The sequence below is a fragment of the Hylobates moloch genome, unplaced genomic scaffold (genome assembly GCF_009828535.3).
Source record: "Hylobates moloch isolate HMO894 unplaced genomic scaffold, HMol_V3 SCAFFOLD_3, whole genome shotgun sequence".
Classification (NCBI taxonomy): Eukaryota; Metazoa; Chordata; class Mammalia; order Primates; family Hylobatidae; genus Hylobates; species Hylobates moloch.
The window spans coordinates 157,752,563-157,776,560 of NW_026652278.1; the positions used below are offsets into that span (position 1 = coordinate 157,752,563).

At 40.4% G+C, this 23,998-nt stretch overlaps 1 protein-coding gene across 3 annotated transcripts in view; it reads right to left on the reverse strand.

Moving 5' to 3' along the window:
• Positions 1–23,998, reverse strand: part of SH3RF1 (SH3 domain containing ring finger 1) — a 187,888-nt gene that overhangs the window by 18,063 nt on the left and 145,827 nt on the right. For 2 of the 3 annotated variants that reach the window (XR_009212944.1, XM_032148887.2), the window contains exons 6-10: positions 17,678–17,788; positions 9,839–10,005; positions 8,514–8,684; positions 5,244–5,503; positions 3,990–4,351 (exon numbers count right to left, since the gene is read on the reverse strand). Coding sequence is in view for 2 of the 3 variants with exons in the window: in XM_032148887.2 (XP_032004778.1) it covers positions 3,990–4,351; positions 5,244–5,503; positions 8,514–8,684; positions 9,839–10,005; positions 17,678–17,788 (1,071 nt within the window). In the remaining variant the exon portion in view is untranslated. The remainder of the gene's footprint in view (positions 1–3,989; positions 4,352–5,243; positions 5,504–8,513; positions 8,685–9,838; positions 10,006–17,677; positions 17,789–23,998) is intronic. The other variant, XM_032148888.2, reaches the window with a different exon arrangement.

The following is a 23,998-nucleotide window of genomic DNA, read 5'->3' on the forward strand; positions in this document are numbered from 1 at the left end:
CTAATACACTTTTTCCTTGCTGATAGTTTAATCTCACAGAAAGTTGAGCAAACTGCAACTTTGGATCTAATTCTGATCAACTAGAGGGAGGGCAGAAACCAGACAGGGGTGGAGATGTTCTGCTGATGAAGCAGAAATATCGAGAACTTGGAATAAAGCATGGAAAAAGAGGCTGGTGATAGTCAGGTTTGAACTTTATAGTTTAAAAGAACTGAATTTTAAATGTTCAAAGAAAATATATGCATGACCTGAAACTCAAAAGGAAGATGCTTCAAGAGGAATAGGAAGGCTCTCAAAAATGAAATTCTAACCATACAATTGCAAATCATCCCTGCAGATGAAAACATAGAGGCATCTAAAGGTACTGATGTGATCTCCCAGGGAGCAGCCTAATGGCTCAGATTTTTAAATGGCACGTACAAAAAGATGAAGAGAAGAGCCCATAACAAAGAACATAACGTGGCCCATAGCAATTCAAGAAGGCTTAAAGATCAGAATGAGCTTAAACTTGCAAAAATGCTAAAGACAAAAAAAATTTTTTTAAGAGCTCTTTTAAAGTTATGTTTGAAACAAGAAGAGCAAGAAAGACACAGACCCACTGTGGAGAATGGTGGTTCTTGGATGGCAAGAAGAAAGGGAAGGATAATCTTCAGACTGGAAGGGAAGAACAAACTTTGACAAGAGGAAAATGAGTGAAGAGTTGGGATTTAGAGATCAAATGATTACTCTTAACAGGCTGAATTCACTCCAGTGTACAGAGAAAAATAGCAGAAGAAATGCAACCAATAACCTTTGATAATCTGGTGAATCTGGGATGAGGGTCAACTGAACAGGCAAGGAAGGGCACGTGCAAGTCCCAATTTTCTTTTTTTTTTTTTTTTTCCCTGAGACAGAGTCTCACTCTGTCGCCCAGGCTGAAGTGCAGTGGTGTGATCTCAGCTCACTGCAACCTCTGACTCCCTGGTTCAAGCGATTCTCCAGCCTCAGCCTCCTGAGTAGCTGGGATTACAGGCATGTGCCCACCCAGCTAATTTTTGTATTTTTAGTAGAGACAAGGTTTCACTATGTTGGCCAGGCTGGTCTCAAACTCCTGACCTCAGGTGATCCACCAGCTTTGGCCTCCCAAAGTGCGGGGATTCCAGGTGTGAGCCACTGCGCACGGCCCCAGTTTTCAAGCTCATGACAACAAAGCACTTTGCAGACCATCTGGGAAATTCTAAAACAGTATTAAACAAAAGATTCATGAACATTTAGAAAGGGAAATAAAACTCTTACAGGAGACACTCGCTAACAATAAGTCACAGCAGAAATGGTGGGGCAATGGGGAGAACTCTGTGGATGGGAGGATGATGTAAAATGCAGGTGAATCTCAATGTGGCATCTGGCGAGTTCTCCCAGGACATCCTTGTAGATGTGATGGAGAAATGTGTACTAAAGACACTCTAGTCATGAAGATTCATGATTAAGTGAAAAGAATCATGGAATTACTAAATTTAAATCAACCAGAAGCCTCTTTAGTGGACTTGGAACATTATATGAGGTAGGAGAGTTAATAAGGGAAAATCTGAAATCTGTGATATGAGGAATAGGAAAAGAAAACTTCAAGAGTATAGCATTAGGGAAAAGACACAAGGGGACAAACCTGCAAATACCTCAGGGCACCATGTAGAAAGGAGATCTGCATTTTCTATGTAGGCCCTCAAAATAAAGAACAACGGTTGGAAGGTTGAGTTGAGTTACAGCTGTCTGAAGATGGCACAAGGCAGTCTTGGGCTAGGGCACTGCTCGGTCAATGGGGCACGCACCCAGGCAGAAGCCATGGCCGTTTGTCAGAGATGGGTGCTCCACAGGAGGACCAGTAAGGACCTGTACTAGATGGTGCTGTAACAGGTTAACTCAAACTTTGTGGTAAAAATCGGGTCCTAAAATCAAGGTGTTGGCAGGGCTGGTTCCTTCTGGAGGCCACTGGGGAAGAATCTGTTCCCTTGTCTTTTCCAGATTCTAGAGGCTTCCTGTATTCCTTGGCCTGTGGCATCATTTCCCTATCACTCCTACCTCTGCTTCACCATCACATCTCCTTCTCTGGCCTTGAGCTTCCTGCCTCCCTTTTAAGAACATCCTTGTGTTTACATTGGGCCCACCTGAATAATTCAGAATAATCACCTTGTCAAAGGGCTCTTAATTTAATAACACTTGCAAGGTCCTTTTGGCCATGTAATGAAACATCTTTAAAGGTTCCAGGGATCAGGAGGTGGACATCCTTGGGGAGTCACTATTCTGTCTATCACAAGTGCCTTTCAAGCCTCAGAGATTAAGTGAATTCTACATTGGAAGGGCCCAGCTGAAGAGTCCCTGTTCTTATCAGTGGCAAGGGCTCTGAGACACATTGTCCCCAAGTCTTAAAATCTAAACCATAAAAATAATTATTTATAAATACATTAACAAAGTTGAACATGTTGGCTTGAGTGCAAGTTTAATGTAGTTAATTATAAACACTGAAGAGATACCAATCTTTTTCAAAAACTCTCATGCTAACCCAACAATTAAATATTAACTTTTTAGTAGGCCATAAAGTTTATTTCCTTATAAACTGCTGTTTACAGGCTCCCTTAACCATTTAAATAGAACGACATACATTACCACTTAACCAGGTGGCTAAAAGTCTATGATCACCCCCAAACTTCCCAGAACTGGTATAGAGCTTCAGGGGAAATGTATAAAATATTGAGGAAAAAGTAATGATGACAATAAAATTATCCACATCTGTTACCATCTCTTCTCTTTTTACATTTAACCACTCTCAATTTCTCTTGCCTCCAATCACCTGTCTCTAAACCCAACCATTGGTTATTCTTTCCAATACAACTTTCCATTTATATTTTCTTTAAAATTCAGACCCAAATGAGACATTAAAAAAAAAAACACTATGGATTTAGACAATAATGTTTCCTTATATTTCAAGTCTTACCTCTCAAGGAACCATGCTGCTTAAGGTCAGATTTACTGGGCTATGGACCAGTACTAGCCTGTGGCCTGTTAGGAACCAGGCTGCACAGCAGGAGGTGAGTGAGGCTTCATCTGTATTTACAGCCACTCCCCATCACTTGCATTACTGCCTGAGCTCTGCCTCCTGTCAGATCAGCAGGGGCATTAGATTCTCATAGGAGCATGAACCCTATTGTAAACTGCACATGCAAGAGATATAGGTTGCACACTCCTTATGAGAATCTAATGCCTGAGGAGCTGTCACTGTCTCCCATCACGCCCAGGTGGGACCATCTAGTTGCAAGAAAACAAACTCAGGGCTCCCACTAATTCTACATTATGGTGAGTTGTATAATTATTTCATTATATAGTATCCTGTAATAATAATAGAAATAAAGTGCACAGTTAATGTAATGAGCTTGAATCATTCTGAAACCATTTCCCTGCCACCACCCCTGGGTCCATGGAAAAACTGTCTTCAACAAAACTGGTCCATGGTGCCCAAAAGGTTGGGGACCACTGTTGTAGATAAAATAAATCCATAAATAACACTTTTGATCAACAGTTTCATCCCCCTCACATATATATATTTTTAACAGAACTCTAATCAAGCAAGACTCACTGAGCAGGAAGACTTGAGGACAGCAATATGATGAAAGAATGAGTAACTAAAGGGAAAAGGAAATTCCTCCATGAGACTGTAAGCTGCACAAGGAGGAGTGACTATGTCTCATTCACTGTGGTCCCTCTAACATGCAGCACTGAGTCTGGCAAGTAGTGGGTGTTTAAACACAGAGAAACATGAGCTCTAGATAAGAGGATGGGGTGGTGCCTGCGTTTCTTCCCCACTCTACTCCTAGCACCTGGCATAGTGACTCACACGTCGGGAGCACCTGAGGGTTTCTTGAACAATGAGTCCTCTCATTAGCTAAAAATGACAGACACAACATAAGAAGAAAAACAGGGAAGTAAGTAAAGCAGAGAAACAGTAAGTAAGGTCTTACTTTGCTATCCTTGTCTGGTTTGGTTGCTGAACTGTTCCCACAAGCTGATGAAGCACTGTCAGGAGATGTGGGGAGTCCAGGGAGAACGGTCACTATCCGGCCACTGGGCTCAGCCTCCAGAGAAGCACTGGTGATGCTTGGGGAGGTCAGTGGAGCAGCTGCTGCACAGGCCAGCGGGGCACTGGCTCGACTGATACTGATGGCAGCAGTGTGCGTGACTGAGCCTGACATCAGAGGCGCAGGTTGTGGGGAGGCCAGTGAGTGATGGGGCAGGCCCACAGATGCAGGGCTGAGGCCGGCGGCATTCTGTACCTGGATGGGTGTCACTGCTGCCGTGGGGCGTTCCTGGTTGTGCACTGCAACTAGTAGATGGAAAGAGGTAACACGGCAAAATTCAACAATCTAACAGATGCTGCTCACCAAAACATGAGTCATTTCACTGCATCAGACCATGATGAAAAGCTGCTATTGTATTTATTACAATAAAGATGGGATGGACAGTGGCCTAAAAGCACTTAATCTTAGCTGGATTCCTAGACACTATCTATTGTCCTTCCAGGTCAGCCCTTGAGTCTACTGAGTGCCTGGAAGCTCAGTTCTGACCCAAGTCCTTTTACTTAGGAGACAGTCCCTCCACAGTGTTAGAGACACTGAGCCAGTTTTTGATGGTATTCTACAGTGTCAAGCCATGTCTCCCTCTAGTCCTTTTCCTATTATTCATTCCCTTTTCTTATTAATCATTTTCCTTCTTTATGTTTTTCTGATAGAGTTCACAAGCCTTTAGTTTACCCCTCATCCCATTAGTTACCCAAGACTCTTGGGAAGGTTTTCAGTGCTACAGAACTAAGAAAGCTGTTTAAGATCCTATAGGGTCCAAAGTAGACTTGTGCCTAAGTTAATCAGAAATGATCAGCACACCCATTAGTAGGGTATCACGCAATGTCACATGGATGGTAGTAGTGAGATTTGAGATCATATGATCTCAACTATAGAAGTCAAAATTTCAAGTACTATTGACATTCTTAGGATCAGCCTAATTTCTTTCAGACTTTAGATCTATCCATCAGGCTTGAAGTAATACGCAGGGCATGCTTAGCCCAAATAAATAGATACAAGGTGCTACTGAGTAGACTGTGCCTAATGTTGTTCATTATTTTAATTACATCTACATTTCTCAACATCTGTCATAAAAGATCTACTATTAGGCAGGTAAGTCCTTTATCCTGATATGTTCTGGCCTGGGTTCCTCCTTACCTGTCCTCACAGCATTGCGGGCCTGGTTGACTGTCATTTGCCCCGTCATGTGCAACAAGACCTTAGCCTGAGGACTTGTCTGGATGTGAGCTGCCGATACCACAGCCGTGGGGACAACACTGGGACTCCCAGCCACGCCATTTCCCTGGAGCTTCTGGACAGGCCCTCCTGCCGTGGAAGGACTGACCATGGTCACCCCTCGACTTGTCTGGCCAGCTGTAGACATAGGGACTTTAGCTTGGGAAGCATTTGTCACCGCCCTGCCAAGACACAAACACAGATGGAAAGCCCAGTCCATTAGCAAAATGACAGAAAGAACAATTAAATGCAAGAAAAATGACTCAGAGCTTTAAACATAGAACATTTTAAAAAATGAATGGAATTATTTTTATAAAGTTTAAGAATAGAAAATTCAAAGTAATGAGGCTCTGAGACAGAGAAAGGTCTTGAAATATATTCTGAGTCACCAGAAACCACACGTCATACTCTGCTCAAGAATAAACAGTTATTGCATTCAGCTTTCCATAAAAGACCAAATATCTCCACTGACTTTCAAGGCCCTGGATTCTCCGCCTTCATCTATAGAACAAGCTGGGATCATTCCCTGACAATATCCCCATTTCCGTATCTTTGCTCCTGTTTCCTGGCTTTCTACTTGCCTCCAGCTCCACATCACACATGTGCCCGTGTACATGCATGCACACACATACACGCACTAGTGGAAAGTCCTCTCCGTCTTCTCTTGACATATTGTAATCTCATTTATGTTTCAAGATCCAGCATGAACACTGTCAGTTCAAGAAGCCTTGCCTCAGATTCAGGTTTAAGATCTTATGATTCTATTGTTTCACATGGATTTCTTCTTTCATTCTGTTTGTAAACTCCACAATTGTTTATGCTTTGGCCCTTGACTACAAAATGTGGTATATTATTATTAGTAGTAGTAGTATTTTTTTGAGACAGAGTCTCACTGTTGCCCAGGCTGGAGTGGAGTGGTGTGATCTCGGCTCACCCCTCTGCCTCTCAGGTTCAAGTGATTCTCCTGTCTAAGCCTCCTGAGTAGCTGGGAGTACAGGCACGTGCCACCATGCCCGGCTACTTTTTTGTATTTTTAGTAGAGGTGGGGTTTCACCATGTTGGCCAGGCTGGTCTCGAACTCCTGACCTCAGGTGATCCACCCGCCTCAGCCTCCCAAAGTGCTGGGATTACAGGTTTGAGCCAACGCGCCTAGCTGGTGTATTATTTTTTAAATAAATTATTTATCAAATACTGCTGACTTGGTAAGTTCCTTGAAGGCAGGGCCAGTGTGAAATAACTCTTCTGTATTCATCCTGTATTTGCACATGTTCAGGGTTACAGCCAACTCTAAACATGTATTTACTCACTGAATGTAATTAAGTTCAGTATAGTTTTGTGTAATGTATTTTTTTCCATATTCCAAATTCATTTAAATAACAATTCTGTATATAGTAACTTTCTACTAAGAAAACACTTCATTAACTTGAACATCCTTACTATTTACCATGAATGACAGAATTTACTGTAAGCACATATTCCTCTAGAGTTAAACAAACAGAGAGATTCATTTTTTTTTCCTTGAGATGGCGTCTTGCTCTGCCACCCAGGCTGGAGTGCAGAGGCATGATCTCAGCTGACTGCAGCCTCTGCCTCCCAGGTTCAAGTGATTATCCTCCCTCAACCTCCAAAGTAGCTGGGTCTACAGGCACGTGCCACCATGCCTGGCTAATTTTTGTTTTTTTTTTTTGTTTTTTTAGTAGAGATGGGGTTTCACCATGTTGGTCAGGCCTCAAGTGATCTGCCCACCTTGGCCTCCTGAAGTGCTAGGATTACAGGCGTGAGCCACTGCACCCGGCTATACAAGCAGAGAGACTTCTAATAATTGGTTTTTAATAAAAAAGTTTGATAAAAAATTTTTTATAAAAATATTTTCCTTCATTAACTTTATTTTTTTTGTTCTTTGTTGCATTTCTCTTATCTATTATTATCATTATTTTGCACCAGGGAGGTTCTATCTGCCATTTTCTGGATGGGATGGATTCTGAATGTAGATTTTAACATACACAGAAAAGAATGTTTATATTGATTAAAAATTTGCAAGTCAAATTAAAGTTAACATTCTGTCACCATCTGCAACAATAGTGATTTTCATTTGATTAGGCTGCTGGCCAACCTATAAATCAAGGCCAACAGCTGACAAACATGTCAGTTCACTAAGCTGTTTGTTTAAAATCAGGGGGTTTGAGGAATGATTTAATGCAGTTAAACCTGGACTGTATATTAAACGGCTGGTGGTCAAAAACTAGGGCTCCCTCAGTGTTGATTTCATTACAGGTCATTTAACTCTATTTCCAAGGCTTCTTTCCTCAGTGACCAAAAGCTGAACTATCTTTACATAAAATATATAAATTTTTGCATATCTAAAGCTCCTGTCACTCTGTAACAGGGTTGCTCAACCTCAGTGACATTTTAGGCCAGATTATGATTATTTTTTGTGGGAGGCTGTCCTATGTATAGGATGTTTCACTCTTAGCCTCTATCCACTAAAGCCAGTAGCACCCCTAACCTCCAGTAGTGACAATTAAAAATATTTCTGGATATTGTCAAATGTTCCCTGGGGAGCAAAACTGCCCTCAGTTGAGAAGGATCTATGCTATACTTAAAATTTTTATTTCTGACTATATTATAGAATTCATTGTCAGAATTCAGAGGTAATTACAAAGTTAATGACATAAATATAAATCTAGACCACCAGGGTTTGAGTTTGAGCACTTCTTCACTATGTGATCTCAGACAAGCTGTATGACATCTCTGTGCCTCAATGTAACAGCAACTAAGAAGTAAGGTTAATCAGTATAATGCATTTATAAATCTGCCTGCCTGGCACACAGTACGCATTATATAAACACATAAGTATTAATAATATAGCTTTTCTTTGTATCAACACTATACCTTTCCTAGTAGAAAAATACTGAAAATGGTGTTGTTGAACCTTCTCCCATTAAAGCAAATAACTTAAAACCCAGTACATTTACTGGTAGAAACCTATAATTTCACATACATTCATGTGAAAAGTAAGCTAAAAATTTTAGAGTTAGAAGGGATTTTAGTAGTTGTAGACATGGATTTTTAAAACCTTGGCTAGGTAACAGGCAATTATAATGTGAAAGGAATCTGGATAGGCTGAAAACCATGGAAAAGAACAAAGCTTCTCTGTTTAGAACGTAGTAAACAATGTATTCAAAACCATACCTTGTGACTGGTGCCACATAATTGCCAGGGAAAACCCCTATCTTGCTGGTATGCATGGATGTCCCTTTGAACCAGCCATCCTGGCAGCGCTCAAACACTAAAAACATCTCCCCTTTTCTCAGCTCTAGTTCATCCTCTTTCCGAGGAGTGTATGGATATATAGCAACATACCTAGAATAGAAAATAATATTTGATTTCAGGCTGAGTAATAGACAAATCCCAAGATGCTCAAAATTCTTCCTTGGTACAAAGTGTTGAACATTTTGTACAAATGTAAACTGAAAGTATAATCCTTTATAAGTAGCATTGACAATTCTCCATTGAAAGAGGTTTTGCTGTCCACATTTTAAAAGTAGGCAGAGGCCTTCCTGATTAAGAACCTGTTCCTCCCAGTGTGGAAGTGATTATCCCACCAAATAGTATTTGCATAGTGTGAAATAATTAATGCAGTTTCCAAGAGTGCCTAACTTGCTACCAGAGATTATGTACCCACTAGGAAAACTGAGCTCTTCAAATGGCACTTGTTAGGCTTGAGAAGTAGCCCCAAATGAGAACATATGGTACGAAATCCCATTGGGAAGCACAACACGCTGGCTTCTACACACAAGCTGAACCTAGAGGCTTGAGCTACACCTGCTTTTGTATGCTCAGTTCTAGGGAAAAAGACTGAATTTGAAAAAATCAAGAGAAAACAAAGTCCAGATCACAAAACCCCAAGATGCAAGGAGACTGTGCCCACGAACACATGGTAACCAGGCAGGCAATATTAACCTATAGTTCTTACCAGTGCTCTAAACTGTTGGTGTACAAAATTACACAATGCAGGATCCACAAAGACCTGGCTGTATTCTGCCACAAATAAACTCTCAACAGGATAAACTTTTCTGGATACTCATTGCTGAGGACTTAAGCTTTTTACATTCATACTCCAACTAGACCCAGATATGATTTGTGAAGAATACCTTTCTGTTATTAGTATTCTTATGCAAGAAATGAAAATAAAGATAAAAAGTTCAAACAGGAGTTGTACAAAAGAGGCAGTTTCATACACATATAATATTCTAAAGAAGCAAACTGTGTTTCCCTAAACTATGAAAGGCCTTCTTCACTAGTGGGACAGCTACCTGGCAAGCTCATGTATCAGACTTTCTTTCAGCAGTTCCCTAGTTATATGCATGACCAGGTAGAAGTTTGCAGGACATAGACCGCTTGGTGAGCCATAACGCTGTCATCAGCTCATGTCAGAAAGGTGTTTCTTGACCTCTGAGGTTTGGACTTAGTTTTAAATGAACACATAAGCAGTAATAGACAACACCCTCACTTACACACTGGGGCGAGTCTGAGGCCGTAAATGTGCAATCTGGTCAGTGGATCCTGTCATGGGCCTTGGTCCCATTCCAGCAGCAGCAGCAGCAGCAGCGGCGCCTGGTGGTGTGGAGGCAAGGACAGTGGCAGCCAGGAGAGGGGGTGGCGGAAGAGGAGGATTCAAAGTCTGGTATAGGAAAAACATAAAGAGAAAGGGAAAAAAGGGAACAAAATACGGATTTACATCTTCCTATGGAAGGTGGGAACAAAATACTGATTACAGCTTCCTATGGAAGGTGGGAGAGAAAAAGAATCATAAATCCATAGAACAAGACTTTAATGGAATCCACACATGGCAGAATCAGCAGGCTAACTGTTATGAAAGCCTGCTTCTACAAATTCATCTCTTGTTCTCCTTTAAAATCTTAAAGCCAAAGCAACCTTTTCAGCAAACAGGTAAGTAATCACCCTTGGGAGGAGGGAAAGAAAAAAAAATGAAACAATTGCATGTAATCTTAAGATTAATAGCATTTTAAAGTATGGACTTGGACAAGGATCCAAATGCCTGTAGAGGCGGGTAGTTATGTCATGCTGCTTGCTAGGAATTAATTTGTGATTGTTTCTGTAATCTGAAACTTAAACACAACACACAATTTAGCTGCACTCTATCTCAAATCATTCCTTCAGAAGAAAATTTCCTTTGATGCCTGGTCTACAAAAAGCCCAAACAATAGTAAGCCACAGTCACTGGACCATTGTTGCTACTTTTGCTTATTCTTTTCTTAACTTTGCCAGCTTTTGAAATTTGGTACTATCAAGGGTGGTAATCTTTAACAAGTACACCAGTGAAAAGCTGCTGGTAACCTTTATGGGCACAGCCTAATGGGGTTCTGCCTACAGGATTCCATGCCTTTTGAAAATCAATGAAGCAATTGTTACCTTCTGATCTATAAACCCAGATAATTCTTTAGGGTCTGTATACTGAAACTCTTGGGAAAACAGGCACACAAAGACTGCCTGAACCCCTACCTCGTCCTCTCCAAATCTTTGAACCACTAGATGTAAAAACTAAGTCAAAGGAGAAATAAGAAGACTAAAGAATTTACCTAGTTAAGGGTAAATGGCTTCTATATGTCAGCATATTAACAAAATAAAGATCCAATGATTTCTAAACAGAGCTTATACCAGTCATCTTATTTCTGTTTTTTGGAATAAAAATTTGAATTTCATCACCATTCACTATAATACATCTGGCTGTTAATATAGACATACATAGTTCCAGAAACATAATGAACTGAGTGGAAAAAAATTTCAAATTTCTAGACATATGCTGTAACTATTCGACGCATTATGTTTAATTTTTTGCTAAAGCGACTTTCAATAAAGATTTTTCCCACACTGCAGCTAAAGTGGTTGCAGAACATTTAGTGCAGAAACAAATGAGGTGCAGAGCCACTTACAAAGTGCAAACCAGGAGAAGGCAGAGGTTAGTTCAAAAAGTTGGAACGTCATGAAAATGTGCCTCACATTCTCAATTCAAAATATGGCGGCATTAAGATTTGTTATAGCTCTGGAATTTGCATGTACTGAGGCTTAGAGCCTCCAAAACCTTTAACCAGGAGAAGCGCAAGCATCTATCCTGTTAGGCTTCTTTCCAGTGACAAACCAGAGATAAAGATAATCCTGGTCACAGCAAATGTGACCTGGACAGTTCATGGATAACAATGCATCAGCAGTTTGACAGGTGAGATAATCAGTCTACACTGTAGAGAGAGTAATATACGGAGAAACTATAAAGTTACCACTTCACTGATTTCCATTTAAATCTTTCTAAGCTCAATCTCAAAACAGTGTGGCTGTGGAAAGGCAGAAAACTAATGGCATGTGCTGAAACAGAAATTAAAATAGTCTATTATAGCTGAACTTTATTAAAACACAGGCTGTACTAATTTGACCTAAAAAGAAAAAGATAAAAATCATCTATGTACCTGATAAAAACATGTCATCTTTTGTAATATAAATAAAATTTTGTAATAAAATGTAAAATCACTTCTTGTCACAAAATACACTAAGATAAATGTTCCATGTACATTACTTTTGCAAACAGTGAGAGTTAGACATTAAGATATGGCATCAAAGAGGATATCCCGAAAGATCCCAAAGGTTCTGCCTGAGAGAAAAGAGTTCTCTCTCACTTTCTGTGGTTGAAACATAAATGGTTTAATAAAATTGGGCAGATCTTTTCCCAGTGCATGCATGTTTGCATGTGTAAATTTGTGTGTATGTGAGTAAACAGATGAAGATCAAGAAACTCTGATTAAAATCAGATTCCTAGATGTCCCTTGCCCCTGTGGGGTTGGTAAAATGATAGGGTTCTGGTGACTCCAGAGCCGTGACAGACTAGGAAATTTTGTGGGTTGCTTTATAAACAACCTAAACCAAAATAATCTGGTGATGTGGAAGTTCAAAAGGTAATCCTTTTGAATCCTGTGCTTCAGGCAGTTTGCTGTCCTGCAATACCTGAAATTTCCACAGAGTAAAACCACACATAGCCTTTCATTCACCCGGAGGCGACCTGGAGTCCTGCTTATTATTTCATAGTCCAGGCCAGCCCAGGCACCAGAGGCCAAGTATACACTCTCTACTACACGCAAAAAACAGCTATGGACCTTCTAGAAAATGACACAAAATTCACATTTTGTTAACAATATTCTGCTCACCAAAACTAGGACTTAAGAATGGTGCTCTACTAAAAACATACAAAAAATTACCCGGGCGTGGTGGCGGGCGCCTGTAGTCCCAGCTACTCGGAGAGGCTGAGGCAGGAGAATGGCGTGAACCCGGGAGGCGGAGCTTGCAGTGAGCCGAGATCGCGCCACCGCACTCCAGCCTGGGTGACAGAGCCAGACTCCGTCTCAAAAAAAAAAAAAAAAGAATGGTGTGCTAATGGGAAATGGTCATATTTTGCCATGTCCAGGTTCTCTTCTCCTGACCCAGTGATCTTGAAAGAAGAGACAGTGTTACATCACCAAAGAAGCATGGCCTTTGGGGTCAAAAAAACATAGATTCCAACTCTGGCTCAGTCTCTTGGGGCAGTCCTCGACTTCCTTCCTTTGCTAGAGTGAGCACCCAGGGAAGAAGTGTCTTCTCTCTGAGTGGGCAGCATTTCAGAACACTGGCAGGCCACATTGCTAGTGACACTGTGAGTGAAAAGTTCAAGTATATGGGTGTGAAACCTCTCCCTTCTGGCACTCTCCCCTCTGCTTGCCCTTTCATGCAACCCTCCCAGGTAGTGATTAGATCTTAGGATCTGGCTAAAGAGAGGGGAAATGGTTCAGTACGTCTCAAGCTTGGGCCAAGGGCTACAGGCCAGCTTACTAGTAAAGTGCTTTGCATTGGAGCTTTGGACACAAGTTCAACTGAAAATAAAGGGTTCATTTCCTTTCTAATTGTCCCTTATGTGTGCATCTCCCTCACACACCTCCCAGGGTAGAAAAGTGACTGGCAAGATAGACTGAGCCTTTCTGGGTCCCTTGGGCAAATATCATTAATATTCTCTAATCTATCACTATTCCTTTCTAAATGTCTGATTTCCATTCAGCCCACTTTCAACCCTACATATCAACATGTCTAAACAGTCCTTGTGTGTACTGAACTCAGATGCATGAATACTGGTTGATGAGGAAATGGTTCAAGCTACTACTTGGAGATGCCTGTTGAAATTGGTCAACAGTGTTACCAAGTTCAGCAGCATTACCCTCTACATGCATAAATTATAAATTTATTGTTCCACATTTGATCTGCAAGAAACAAGAGAGATATGTATACCAGTTAAGTGACTCTGTGTAAATTCTGTAAGGTCTCTATGTTTCACTATACCAACCTGAGAGATGGAGTTAATAATTAGAAATAGTTTATGTAAATTGTCTTTCCCAGTGCCCTGGAACACAGCAGAAGCTCAATAAATAGAAGCTATTGTTATGATTAATGACATTGTGAAGTCAGGGACTGTATCACCCGTCTTTGTATTGGTGGCACCTAGATCCTCAATGAGCATTTCATGAATGAAAATACACTATGTGCTTCTATCCCCTTCTTAGAACAATATGATATGGAATAAGAGGTCTCAGTTCCCAAGATGCTATAATCCTTTCCTGTTGCTGCTATGAAAGTTCTGACCATATCCCACCCTTCACCCTGATTTTTAGATCTCCTGCCAATTCCAAAGGCTCTACTTCTAACTTTCAAGCTACCAAGGTTGACAGCCTCATCCTCTACTTCCAATTCCCTGAACCCACCAACAAGTTCTGCTTAGCCTCCACCATGGCTACATATTGGCTATTCTGAGAATCTGACATCATTCAACTTTGTTTAAATATACACATACAAACATGTATGTGTATAAAATTTTTATTATTTTTATTTTTGTTTTTTTTTTTAGGAACAGCATCTAGTCCTGGCTGGAGTGCAGTGGCACAATCATGTTTTACTGCAGTCTCAACCTCCTGGGCTCAAACGATCCTCCTGCCTCAGCCTCTCGAGTAGCTGGGACTACAGGCATGCACCACCATGCCCAGCTAATTAAAAAAATTTTTTTTTTGTAGAGACAGGGTCTTTCTGTGATGCCCATGCTGGTCTCGAACTCCTGGCCTCAAGCGATCTTCCTACCTCAGGCTCCCAAAGTGCTGGGATTATAGGCATGGGCCATCGCACCCAGACTAAAATTTTAAAATTTGGAATGCAATCTGTTTATAAATTGGCCATGAGTGGTATTTACCTTTATTGACCTGACTACCTTATAATACCTTGCAGTTAACCACCTCTTGGCTGGTCCAGAGGATCGGGGATTATTCATCACTTGTTTTAAAAGTCCTTCTGCCATTATGCAGAAGACACGAGACTAAAATCTTCAACCTCCTCCCCTACAAAAAGATTTTTTAAAAATCACTACTATTAATAGTTTGATGTCTGATTTAGATACATGTAATACCAGTATTGCTCATAATGTTGGATATTGAAAATTTTAACTGTTACATGTGAAATGTATGGGACAATGTTTATAACTTCATTCTGCATAAAAGATTTAAAAATCTCAATTCATGAAAAAAGGCATTAGAAATAATTTTCATTTTTTATTCTACTGGTGGCATTTATTACCTATAAATCTACACCATGAAAAGCCTGCCTTCTTTTCTACCAAGCTGTGTGCCATTGCTGTAATAGTACTCACAGTCTTCGGAACCATTTCAAATTTTAAATAGAATGCTTGACACAATTAATATAAGATGTAGAGGGCGCATGCTACTGAGATTTTCCACTTAAACCTGACATATTAAATCTAAAACATTTCTGCCAACCTACCAGGCACTGTGAGATCTAGACATCTCCTGGGATGACAGACAGGTTTGTTTATAATTAGTTTTTCATTAAATGAAATTGGCACAGTAGACATACTGTTTAATCAACCTTCCTCTTGCTTAACATGCAGGTTTTCTTATATAATCCTAAAATAAAATGGCTGAATGTAAATTGATTTTTGTATATCCATGTTCTCTTGTGACCTGTCCCATTGATTTGCCTCAGAGTGAGCTCCAGGTAAGAGCAACTGGCCATTTACTACATTGTATAATCTTCAGCCCACAAGAGCCAGCCTTATGTCTTTTCTCACTACAGGTAGAATATCCCTTATCCAAATGCTTGTGACCAGAAGTGTTTTGGATTTTGAATTTTTTTAGATTTTAAAATATTTACTTCACCAGTTAAGCATCCCAAATCCAAAACTCTGAAATCCAAAATGCTCCAATGGGCACTTCCTTTGAGCTTCATGTTTGCACTCAAAATGTTTCAGATTTTGGGAGCATTTTGGATTTCAGATTCAATATGCTTAACCTATAATTAAATTTTCTATTATCTGAAAAGTTAAGTCCTTTTTTTTCCCTTAAGAAATCAAGTTAGAATTTTATCATGCATGGCAGTCATCTGGAAATGAAAATATCAACTTGTTGTGTACGTGTACTGTGAGTGGGAAGGAAAAGGAGAGAGCCTCCCCTGGAGATGAGAGGTCATGATGGTTAAGGAACTTGGCTCTGGTCAAATATCCGGGGCTAATAGAATCTTAGGGAAACCAAATTTCACTAAAAGTTAACTGAAATTCATCTTCTCCCCAGATGAATCCAGGCATCTTCTCCTTTGCCAAGCAGCTGTACTATCAAGAAAGTTGTAATTGTTCAGGAAACATTAAAAACGAAAATAAAAACACAAACAAAAAACACCTTAACCTCTAGCTACAACATTATTAACTTCCATTTAAATACAAGAACATGATTAACTCTAAAAAGTTTTCAAAAGCCTAAGTCAAGCTAGGTAATAACTCTACATTTATTTATATCCCACCTTGTTTCTAAATCAGTTTTCAATTATTTATAGATGTATCAAGACAAAATAAATAACACATAGGAAAAACAAGGCAAATGGAAAATGAGAACAATAAAACTAGCCGGAGCCAACATTTCGACTAACTATGTTGTGGAGTCTTTGCTGGAGGGGCTACAAATCTGGCCCTAAGCATTCTAGCAGAGGGAAATAAAATCTTTACAACATGTATAAAACCCACAACCTAAAAACAAACCAGCTGCTTAGAAGCCTCCCTATTCCTGGTACAGACAGCAAAGAAAACTGTAACAAAGTGAACCAGGCCCAACTTGGAACAGCCCTCAACCGAGGCCAAAAAGGAGATCAATAATGGTCATCCCTTTCTATGATCTAACTCTGTGAAGTAGATATTTATTTTATGGCTAGGGATACTGAGGCTTAAAGAGGCAGAGTACCTTTTCCATGGTCATATAACAAATAAATGGCGGAGCTGGGCTTCAAACCCTGGCTGTTTCACCGCAGGCCTGCACCCCCACCATTGGGACACACCGATGGTATTCTCTGCAAACAGCACAACTTACGACTGTGGGCAGGCAGGATGATGCAATGGTATAGGTACTAGGGCAATCTAATTTAATGATCTTTTCTATCATAATTCAACTCAGCACTGGAGCAAATAGACAATATAAGCCAAAGCTTTGGCCTGGATGAGAGATGTCTCACAACTGCTAGTTCCTTGCTTACAATTTTAGGAAACAAGGTCTTAAACAACAGTCTTTCTCTACTACCGAAGGTTGCATTTGCTTGTTGCTTCCCTTTTAATTTTCTTTCCAGAATGGCCCTCTTCTTTGTATCTGTATCTCCTGGTTACCCTAATTCTCCCTATTATTTTCCCATTTGAATGTTTTTAAGCAATTAGCCGTTTAGACTCTATCTGTAGGATGTTATGTTTTCAGAAGGGAAATCAACATAACCTAGGGGAGCCTTCCAAGACTGAAGGTGCCTTTAGATAGCCACAGCTACAGACCATATGGATACAAGACAAGAAATTAAAGAATGAATCTTTAATGTAGAGATTTGGTATAGATCTGTCATGTGACTCAAAGTAAACCATTCACCTTCAGGACCTGTTTCCTTAGTATTTCCATAAATGTGTCTTTATAAGAAATAAGCAGGATCTAGAAACTCAAAAGAAATAAAGGTTAAGCTTTAGAAAATCAGGTTGAATTTTAATGAAAATTAAATGTATTTTTGAGTTCTTCTAATAGCTTTAGGCCACAGATCCTCACTGTTAAAAATTTTGCAGGATACAGGCAAGGGACTTTCTAATGTTTTGTTAAGATTAACAGAGATAATAGATGAAGGATAGAGACCCACCTCACCTAACAAGTATGAACATACACTGCAGGTGTTAGGAGGTGGAGTGTGCCAGATTAACATGACTAAATACCTAAAAGAGAAATAAAAATGGGAGAAACTATACTCACTCCAAGGGCAGCTTGGTAGGGAACATCTGATGGGAAAGTAAACGAGGGGCCAGTTGTCACTGGGCTGCTTGGGGGCGGGGTCACAATTAACCCGGTGGTACTTATATGAACCTGCCGAGAAAAGAAAAGTTATTAAAAAGGAGACTATGTTTAATACAACAGAATATACTGGCTAAACCTTAGAAAGGCAAGTCACATTAAAAAAAAAAATCTGTATTTTCTGTTGTTTGGGGAAGGCAGAATCCCTTTTAGTTTGCTCAGCCCAAATTTACCAGTGACCTAATTTGAACCAGACATTTTACTAGATGCTGGGGAGTGATGTGATAAATACTGGTCACGACAGTGTCTTACCTACAGAATTCAACCGCCGTTGGCTTTCACAATAACACATTGCCTCATTTTGTATGCCACCATGAATCAAACTGGCCTTCCAATGGCCAGCCTGGTGCTCAACTAGCCTCCTAACAATTTCCCTGAAGATCCTGTTAAGGTGGGTAGTGGCTGAACACTCACCTGTCTATCAATACGTTAAATCTATGTGAAATTCTTCAGGTATTTTGCCATTTTCAGGATCATTTTTCATGACTTCTACCTTTTGGTGGGGATGCATAATTAAAATGCAGCTGCCTAGACATGCTTAGAGCGGGCAATTACTTATAAAATCTTTAAAGGAACAACGTCAAGCCAAATTAGTTGTTTTCAAAGGTGTCTTATCCATGATAGAACCCAAGATTAATTTACTAGAAAGAAATTGAGTTATTCAGGTCATTTCATTGCCTGTGTTAAGTTACTCGATCAATTTCACTCAGGTTGCATAGCAGGTCCAACTGCAGAATGCAGTGGTGTTACTAGAAGCTACATAAGTAGGGGGATGGGTTCCTGCACAAATGCGAGTGTTTTTTCCCCTCCAGTGTGAATAGAAGCAATGTGGTTGGCTGGTACCTGCCTCCCTAAGAAAACGATAACCCACCCAAAATGCTAGGTTTTATAATAAAAATGTAATCCCAAATATAGTTTTCTCAGTTCCCATACATTGAAAAAAAGATCGTCAGGACAAAGAAAAGCTCAGAGATTAGTTCCCAGAGGACCTAATGGAAACTTTCAGTTTCCCACTTGGGTAGGCCCGACCAAAGCCAGGGATAATCAGCATCACGGCATGTAATCTATTTTCACAAATAAATCTACGCTATACACGGAATCTGCAATCTTTTAAAATTCATCTGTATCTATTAGCCTATATATTGATTGAACTAAAGTTTGAAACTAAGTAGATCCAGGGGGTGGCACTAACAAGAGTTTCTCCCCAAACCCAGTTTCTTTCTTTTTCTTCTTCTCTTTCTCATTATTTTTTATTAGACAGGGTCTCACTATGTTGCACTTCTTATTATTAGACAGAGTCTCACTATGTTGAGCAGGCTGGTCTTGAACTCCAAACCCTCATTTTCTATTTTTCCTGTGAACCAAAGTCTATTTCCAACCTATTTCTAACGGGAAGCACACTGGTTTTCCCTTCTAGGACAAAGCCGAATGACCTTTAGCTATTGTATCCAATAACTCTATATACACACTCCAAGGACATTTGCAAATTGGCACCACACTTAAGAGGTCACCTTTCTTCTAAGATACAGTGAAGCTCACTTCAAAGTGGACATGAGGCAGGAGAATAGGGTCTGAAGGCAGGGAACTTAAGGCTGTTTCACGCTGACTTCCCAGAACTAAACTGAAAAGAAAACCTTAACTTTCCATGCCTAAGTAACAAATGGACCAAAGGCTACTTTGCAAACCCCCACCTTTTCTGAACCGCAGATGGGAAATTGAAAGTACCTCTGACTGGTTGCTTTTTGTAACCAATCAGCCATTTGCATAGGAGTGTAACTTTGTAACTTCACTTCAGCCTCTGATTGGTTGCTGTCCTCAACCACTGATTGTGGGCCAAGTCTTCGTTTGCATAGAAGTGCAACTCTGTTAACTTCACTTTAGCCTCTGATTGGTTTCTTTCCCCAACTACTGATTGTGGGCCAGCACTTCATTTACATGCGTTGAATACCAAGTGGCCAATGGGAAACCTCTAAGGAGTATTTGGGCCTGAGAAGACTCTGTATCCAGGGCCCTTAAGCCGCTGCTCAGGCTGCTCTCACACTGGCGTGTACTTTCATTTTTAACAAATCTCTGCTTTTGTTGCTCCATTCTTTCCTTGCTTTGTGTGTTTTGTCCAATTCTTTGTTCAAAACGCCAAGTACATGGACACCCTGCACTGGTAACAGACATTATTATCAAGGAACCCTTGGGGCAGAAAAAAACTTACCAAAATACAACTTCCTGGGCCTGACCCTATACATATCTGAGAAAGATCATTATTGATTGACGTTTCTCTAAAAGCCCAGAGTGGGAGACAGAATAATTAGCTGTTAATGACCGCATGGTTTTGGGATAAGTCCCTTCATGTCTCTAGACCCCTGTGAGCAGGTGCACCAGAGGCTACCTAAGGTCTCTGCCATCACAGGCACTTCAGGGAAGCACTGACATGGAGAATCCTGCAAGTACCCCTTCAATACAGGGCTTTCCTAGTACTGCGGCAAAGGAAGAGACAAAGTCACCAAAGAATGACTAAAAGCAGAAAGACAAGAAGTAGAAGTAAACCAGTGAAGGGTGAGCATGTCTAGAATAAATGCCCTGAATAGGGACAACCTGAGTTTCTGCTGGGCTTACCCTTTCCTCATGGAACTGCAAAAATTAAGTTGTCTCCTCTACAAGAAAGGCTAAGTAAAGGCGGGAAGAGTTGGGGTAAGCAAGAAGGAGGTGGGGGTGAGGGTTTCTTGCTTTCCCTGAGGCCACTGAATACAAAGATGCCATAGAAACACTGAATATTATGAATCACTCCTCTGGAGGCCAAAAATATCCTAAGTGTGGTCAGAGGAGGAGACAAAACATCTTGGCTGCTTGTACCACCATGTGCTTTTACAGACACTCATGTCACAGTCACAGACACTCATGAACATCTATCTGATCTGGCGACACACCTGGAAAGCACTGCCTATAAGTAATCTTCCAATTTATGTATTTGAAAGTTCAGCCATCACTCAATAGTCACCAAATATAACAGCAAGCAAGCCCTTTGGCTCCCTTCTTGTCCCTTTTACTTTCCAGCTGCCAGCAATTTGGATATGACAGTGACATCTCTAATTGCCATATAGAAACAAGGGCATAAGGACCCACTCATATGGTGTAGACATTAGCTGGAAGGTGCCGAGGTCCCTAATGACTTTGTGGTGCTATTACACCAGCACCCAACTGCCTATATCTAGATTTCATTGGGATGAGATAAAAATGAATACTAACATTTTTAAGCCCCTTACTTTCAATTTTCTAATCAATCCAGCCAAACTTAATCCTAACTACACCAAAAAATTACAAAAATTAGACGGGTGTGGTGGCGCACACCTGTAATCCCAGCTACTCGAGAGGCTGAGGCAGGAGAATTGCTTGAACCTGGGAGGTGAAGGTTGCAGTGAGCCAAGATTGTGCCATTGCACTCCAGCCTGGGAGACAACAGTAAAACTCCATCTCAAAAAAAGAAAAAAAAAGAGGCCGTGCGCAGTGGCTCACACCTGTAATCCCAGCACTTGGGGAGGCCGAAGTAGGTGGATCACCTGAGGTCAGGAGTTCAAGACCAGCCTGGCCAACATGGTGAAACCCCATCTCTACTAAAAATATAAAAACTAGCCGGGCGTGGTGGTGGCACCTGTAATCCCAGCTACTCGGGAGGCTGAGGCAGGAGAATTGCTTGAACCCAGGAGATGGAGGTTGCAATGAGCAGACACAGTGCCACTGCACTCTAGCCTTGGTGACAGAGTGAGACTCCATCTCAAAAAAAAAAGAAAAGAAAAGGAAAGGAAATTGCAGGCAAAGGTTAACATGTGTAAGGAAAAGGAAGACAGCAATCAGGTCAATCGCAGGGGACAGATTCAGCAATGCGCCTCAGTTAAATCTACAGCCAGGCCCTTTGCTGGGCAGGGGAAAAGGAGAGTCCTGTTTTAAATGGTCTTACATGAGCCATTTCCCCATAGGCACTGATCTCCATGGTTGGAAGAGTTTTTGCACGTCACAAATGCTACACATGCTCAATGCTCTATTGTGGCCTGGGGTGCCCTCCAATGTACACAGTGCCCTAGATAAGTAGTGTTTTCTGTAAACCTCAGCTGGAGAAACCAGGCAGCACTTCAAACACCTCCCAGCCTCTTCTAGAAATAACTTCTCCCTGAGGCAACACTCTGCCACTGAAAACAGAACTAACTGGAATATGGAAGGAGGGGTGGAATGGTTGAAGGGGAAACTTTTAATGGAACACAGAAAGAGCCTTGTTTCCTAAGCTACTTGAACCAAAATAAAAATAGCTCTACTTTTATAGTCTTCATTCCCAGCTCTGGTGTGGTAACGTCAGGCATGCTCACACCTGAATGCTGAGCTTTCTGCAAAAGATGAAAATGCTCAGTATATCTTCTTTTCTCTTTTCATTTTCTCTAATGCCAAAAGATTATTGTCCACTCTTTTAAAGCTATTCCCATTCTGAGCTGTCACTATTCTTGGCAGAAGCTTGTCTTTTATTTCAAGACAACATCATTGTGCAAATGTTGCTAGGTCCCAAGATAAAAAGCACAGAATCAAAATGATTCAATTTTCTCTTAGTGAGTGGCCATCTTTACTAGCTCCCTCCTTCAGAACCTTACTCAAAAAACTTTAGTTCTGAACCTTTCCAGATTAACCTCACTTTGCCCTTCCTACTCTGATCTACGATCCATGTCTATTTCTCACACGGATATGATTAGTTACATGTAAAACGACATGGTTCCTCTCTCTACCCATTTTTCAAGTGACTCATTCATCCAACAAATACATGTTGAGTGCTTTCTGTATGTCTGCCATTTAGAATATAATCAGTGTACAAAACAAAGACCGTTGCCTTCACTGCACTCATGTTCTAGTTGTGCGTTGTGCGTGTCTTTATTTCTCAATAAGAGTTTCATGGCCCTACCACCTAAAAATGCCACAAAACAACAATCCCACAATCCCATTCAGAAAGTGAATGCATTTAACTTGAAACACGCAGTATAAATCTAAAGGAGCAGGGTCAAATAAATGAGGCTGAGGCTGTAGCTCATACTTGTAATCCCAGCACTTTGGGAGGCCCAGGTAGGATGTTCACTTGAGGCCAAGAGTTTGTTACCAGCCTGGGCAACAAAGTGAGATCCCATCTCTATTAAAAACAAACAAACAAACATAAGGCTGAGAAAAAAATGGCAAGGGATATCAAAAACTGTATTTTACATTTTCATTCCATGGTCCAAAATAGGCACTTACTAGAATGTAAACTTTTTGAGGACCAGGACTGGTATTTTTTTCTTTTTCTTTAAGGGGACATAATTTCATTTTAATGTTTAAAGAAAAAAAAAAACCACCATAGCTATATGGTGGAGCAGAATGTAAAACCTACATGAATTTTCAAGATGAAACATGAGACTTGAAAGAAATTCCTTCTGCTTGTGACAGGCGGCTTTGAACTAGATTCTCTGACCTTTAAGTTGAGGAAAATACAGCCATCACCTAAGTGGATAATGATAGCAGCCCCGTGGCTTGGACAGGGTTATAATTAGGTTCTTTTTGTAGTGCAGAATTAAAGCCTAACACAGCAAATTGCTGTATTTTATATATCATGGTATACACAGTGCCTAGAAGGGTCTAATAGTAAAGTGCTCAATAAATATTTGCCAAATGAATGAATGAATGCCCCAGTCATCCCATGTATTTTTATAAACCTAAGAATAATGTGTGGCTATTTTTTACATACCAGTCCAAAGTTGTAATGAACTAATGAGCTTAAAAAGTGTGAGGTCAATTTCTAATTTAAATTAAATGCTTCTTTCTGTCCTTGCTCTTTTTTCTCTATAATTCTGGGAAGCCTACATATTAAGGTAAGTTACATAGATACAAGCAACTACAAACGTTACAAGTTTGGACCATGGCATCTTAAATCTGGGTGGAGATAAAGTTTTAGTTGGCAAGATCTCCCAAAGCAGTACTGTGAGAAAGTTCTGTAAGGCTGAGTGATTGCTTGGTGAAACTGGTAAGTATTATTTAATTCATCTTATAAGTTCTAATCTTTCCTTGGAAAATGACAGAGTAGTTAGTTCTGGGTTGATACACTCAAGTTAGCTTTCCCTTCTCCATTTTTCCACTTACAAAATGAAGACAGGTTTTGCTTCCCAGAAAAGCTACTATCTTCAGAAGTTCAAAATAAGTAATGTTTGTCAGCCAGTGAGCAAA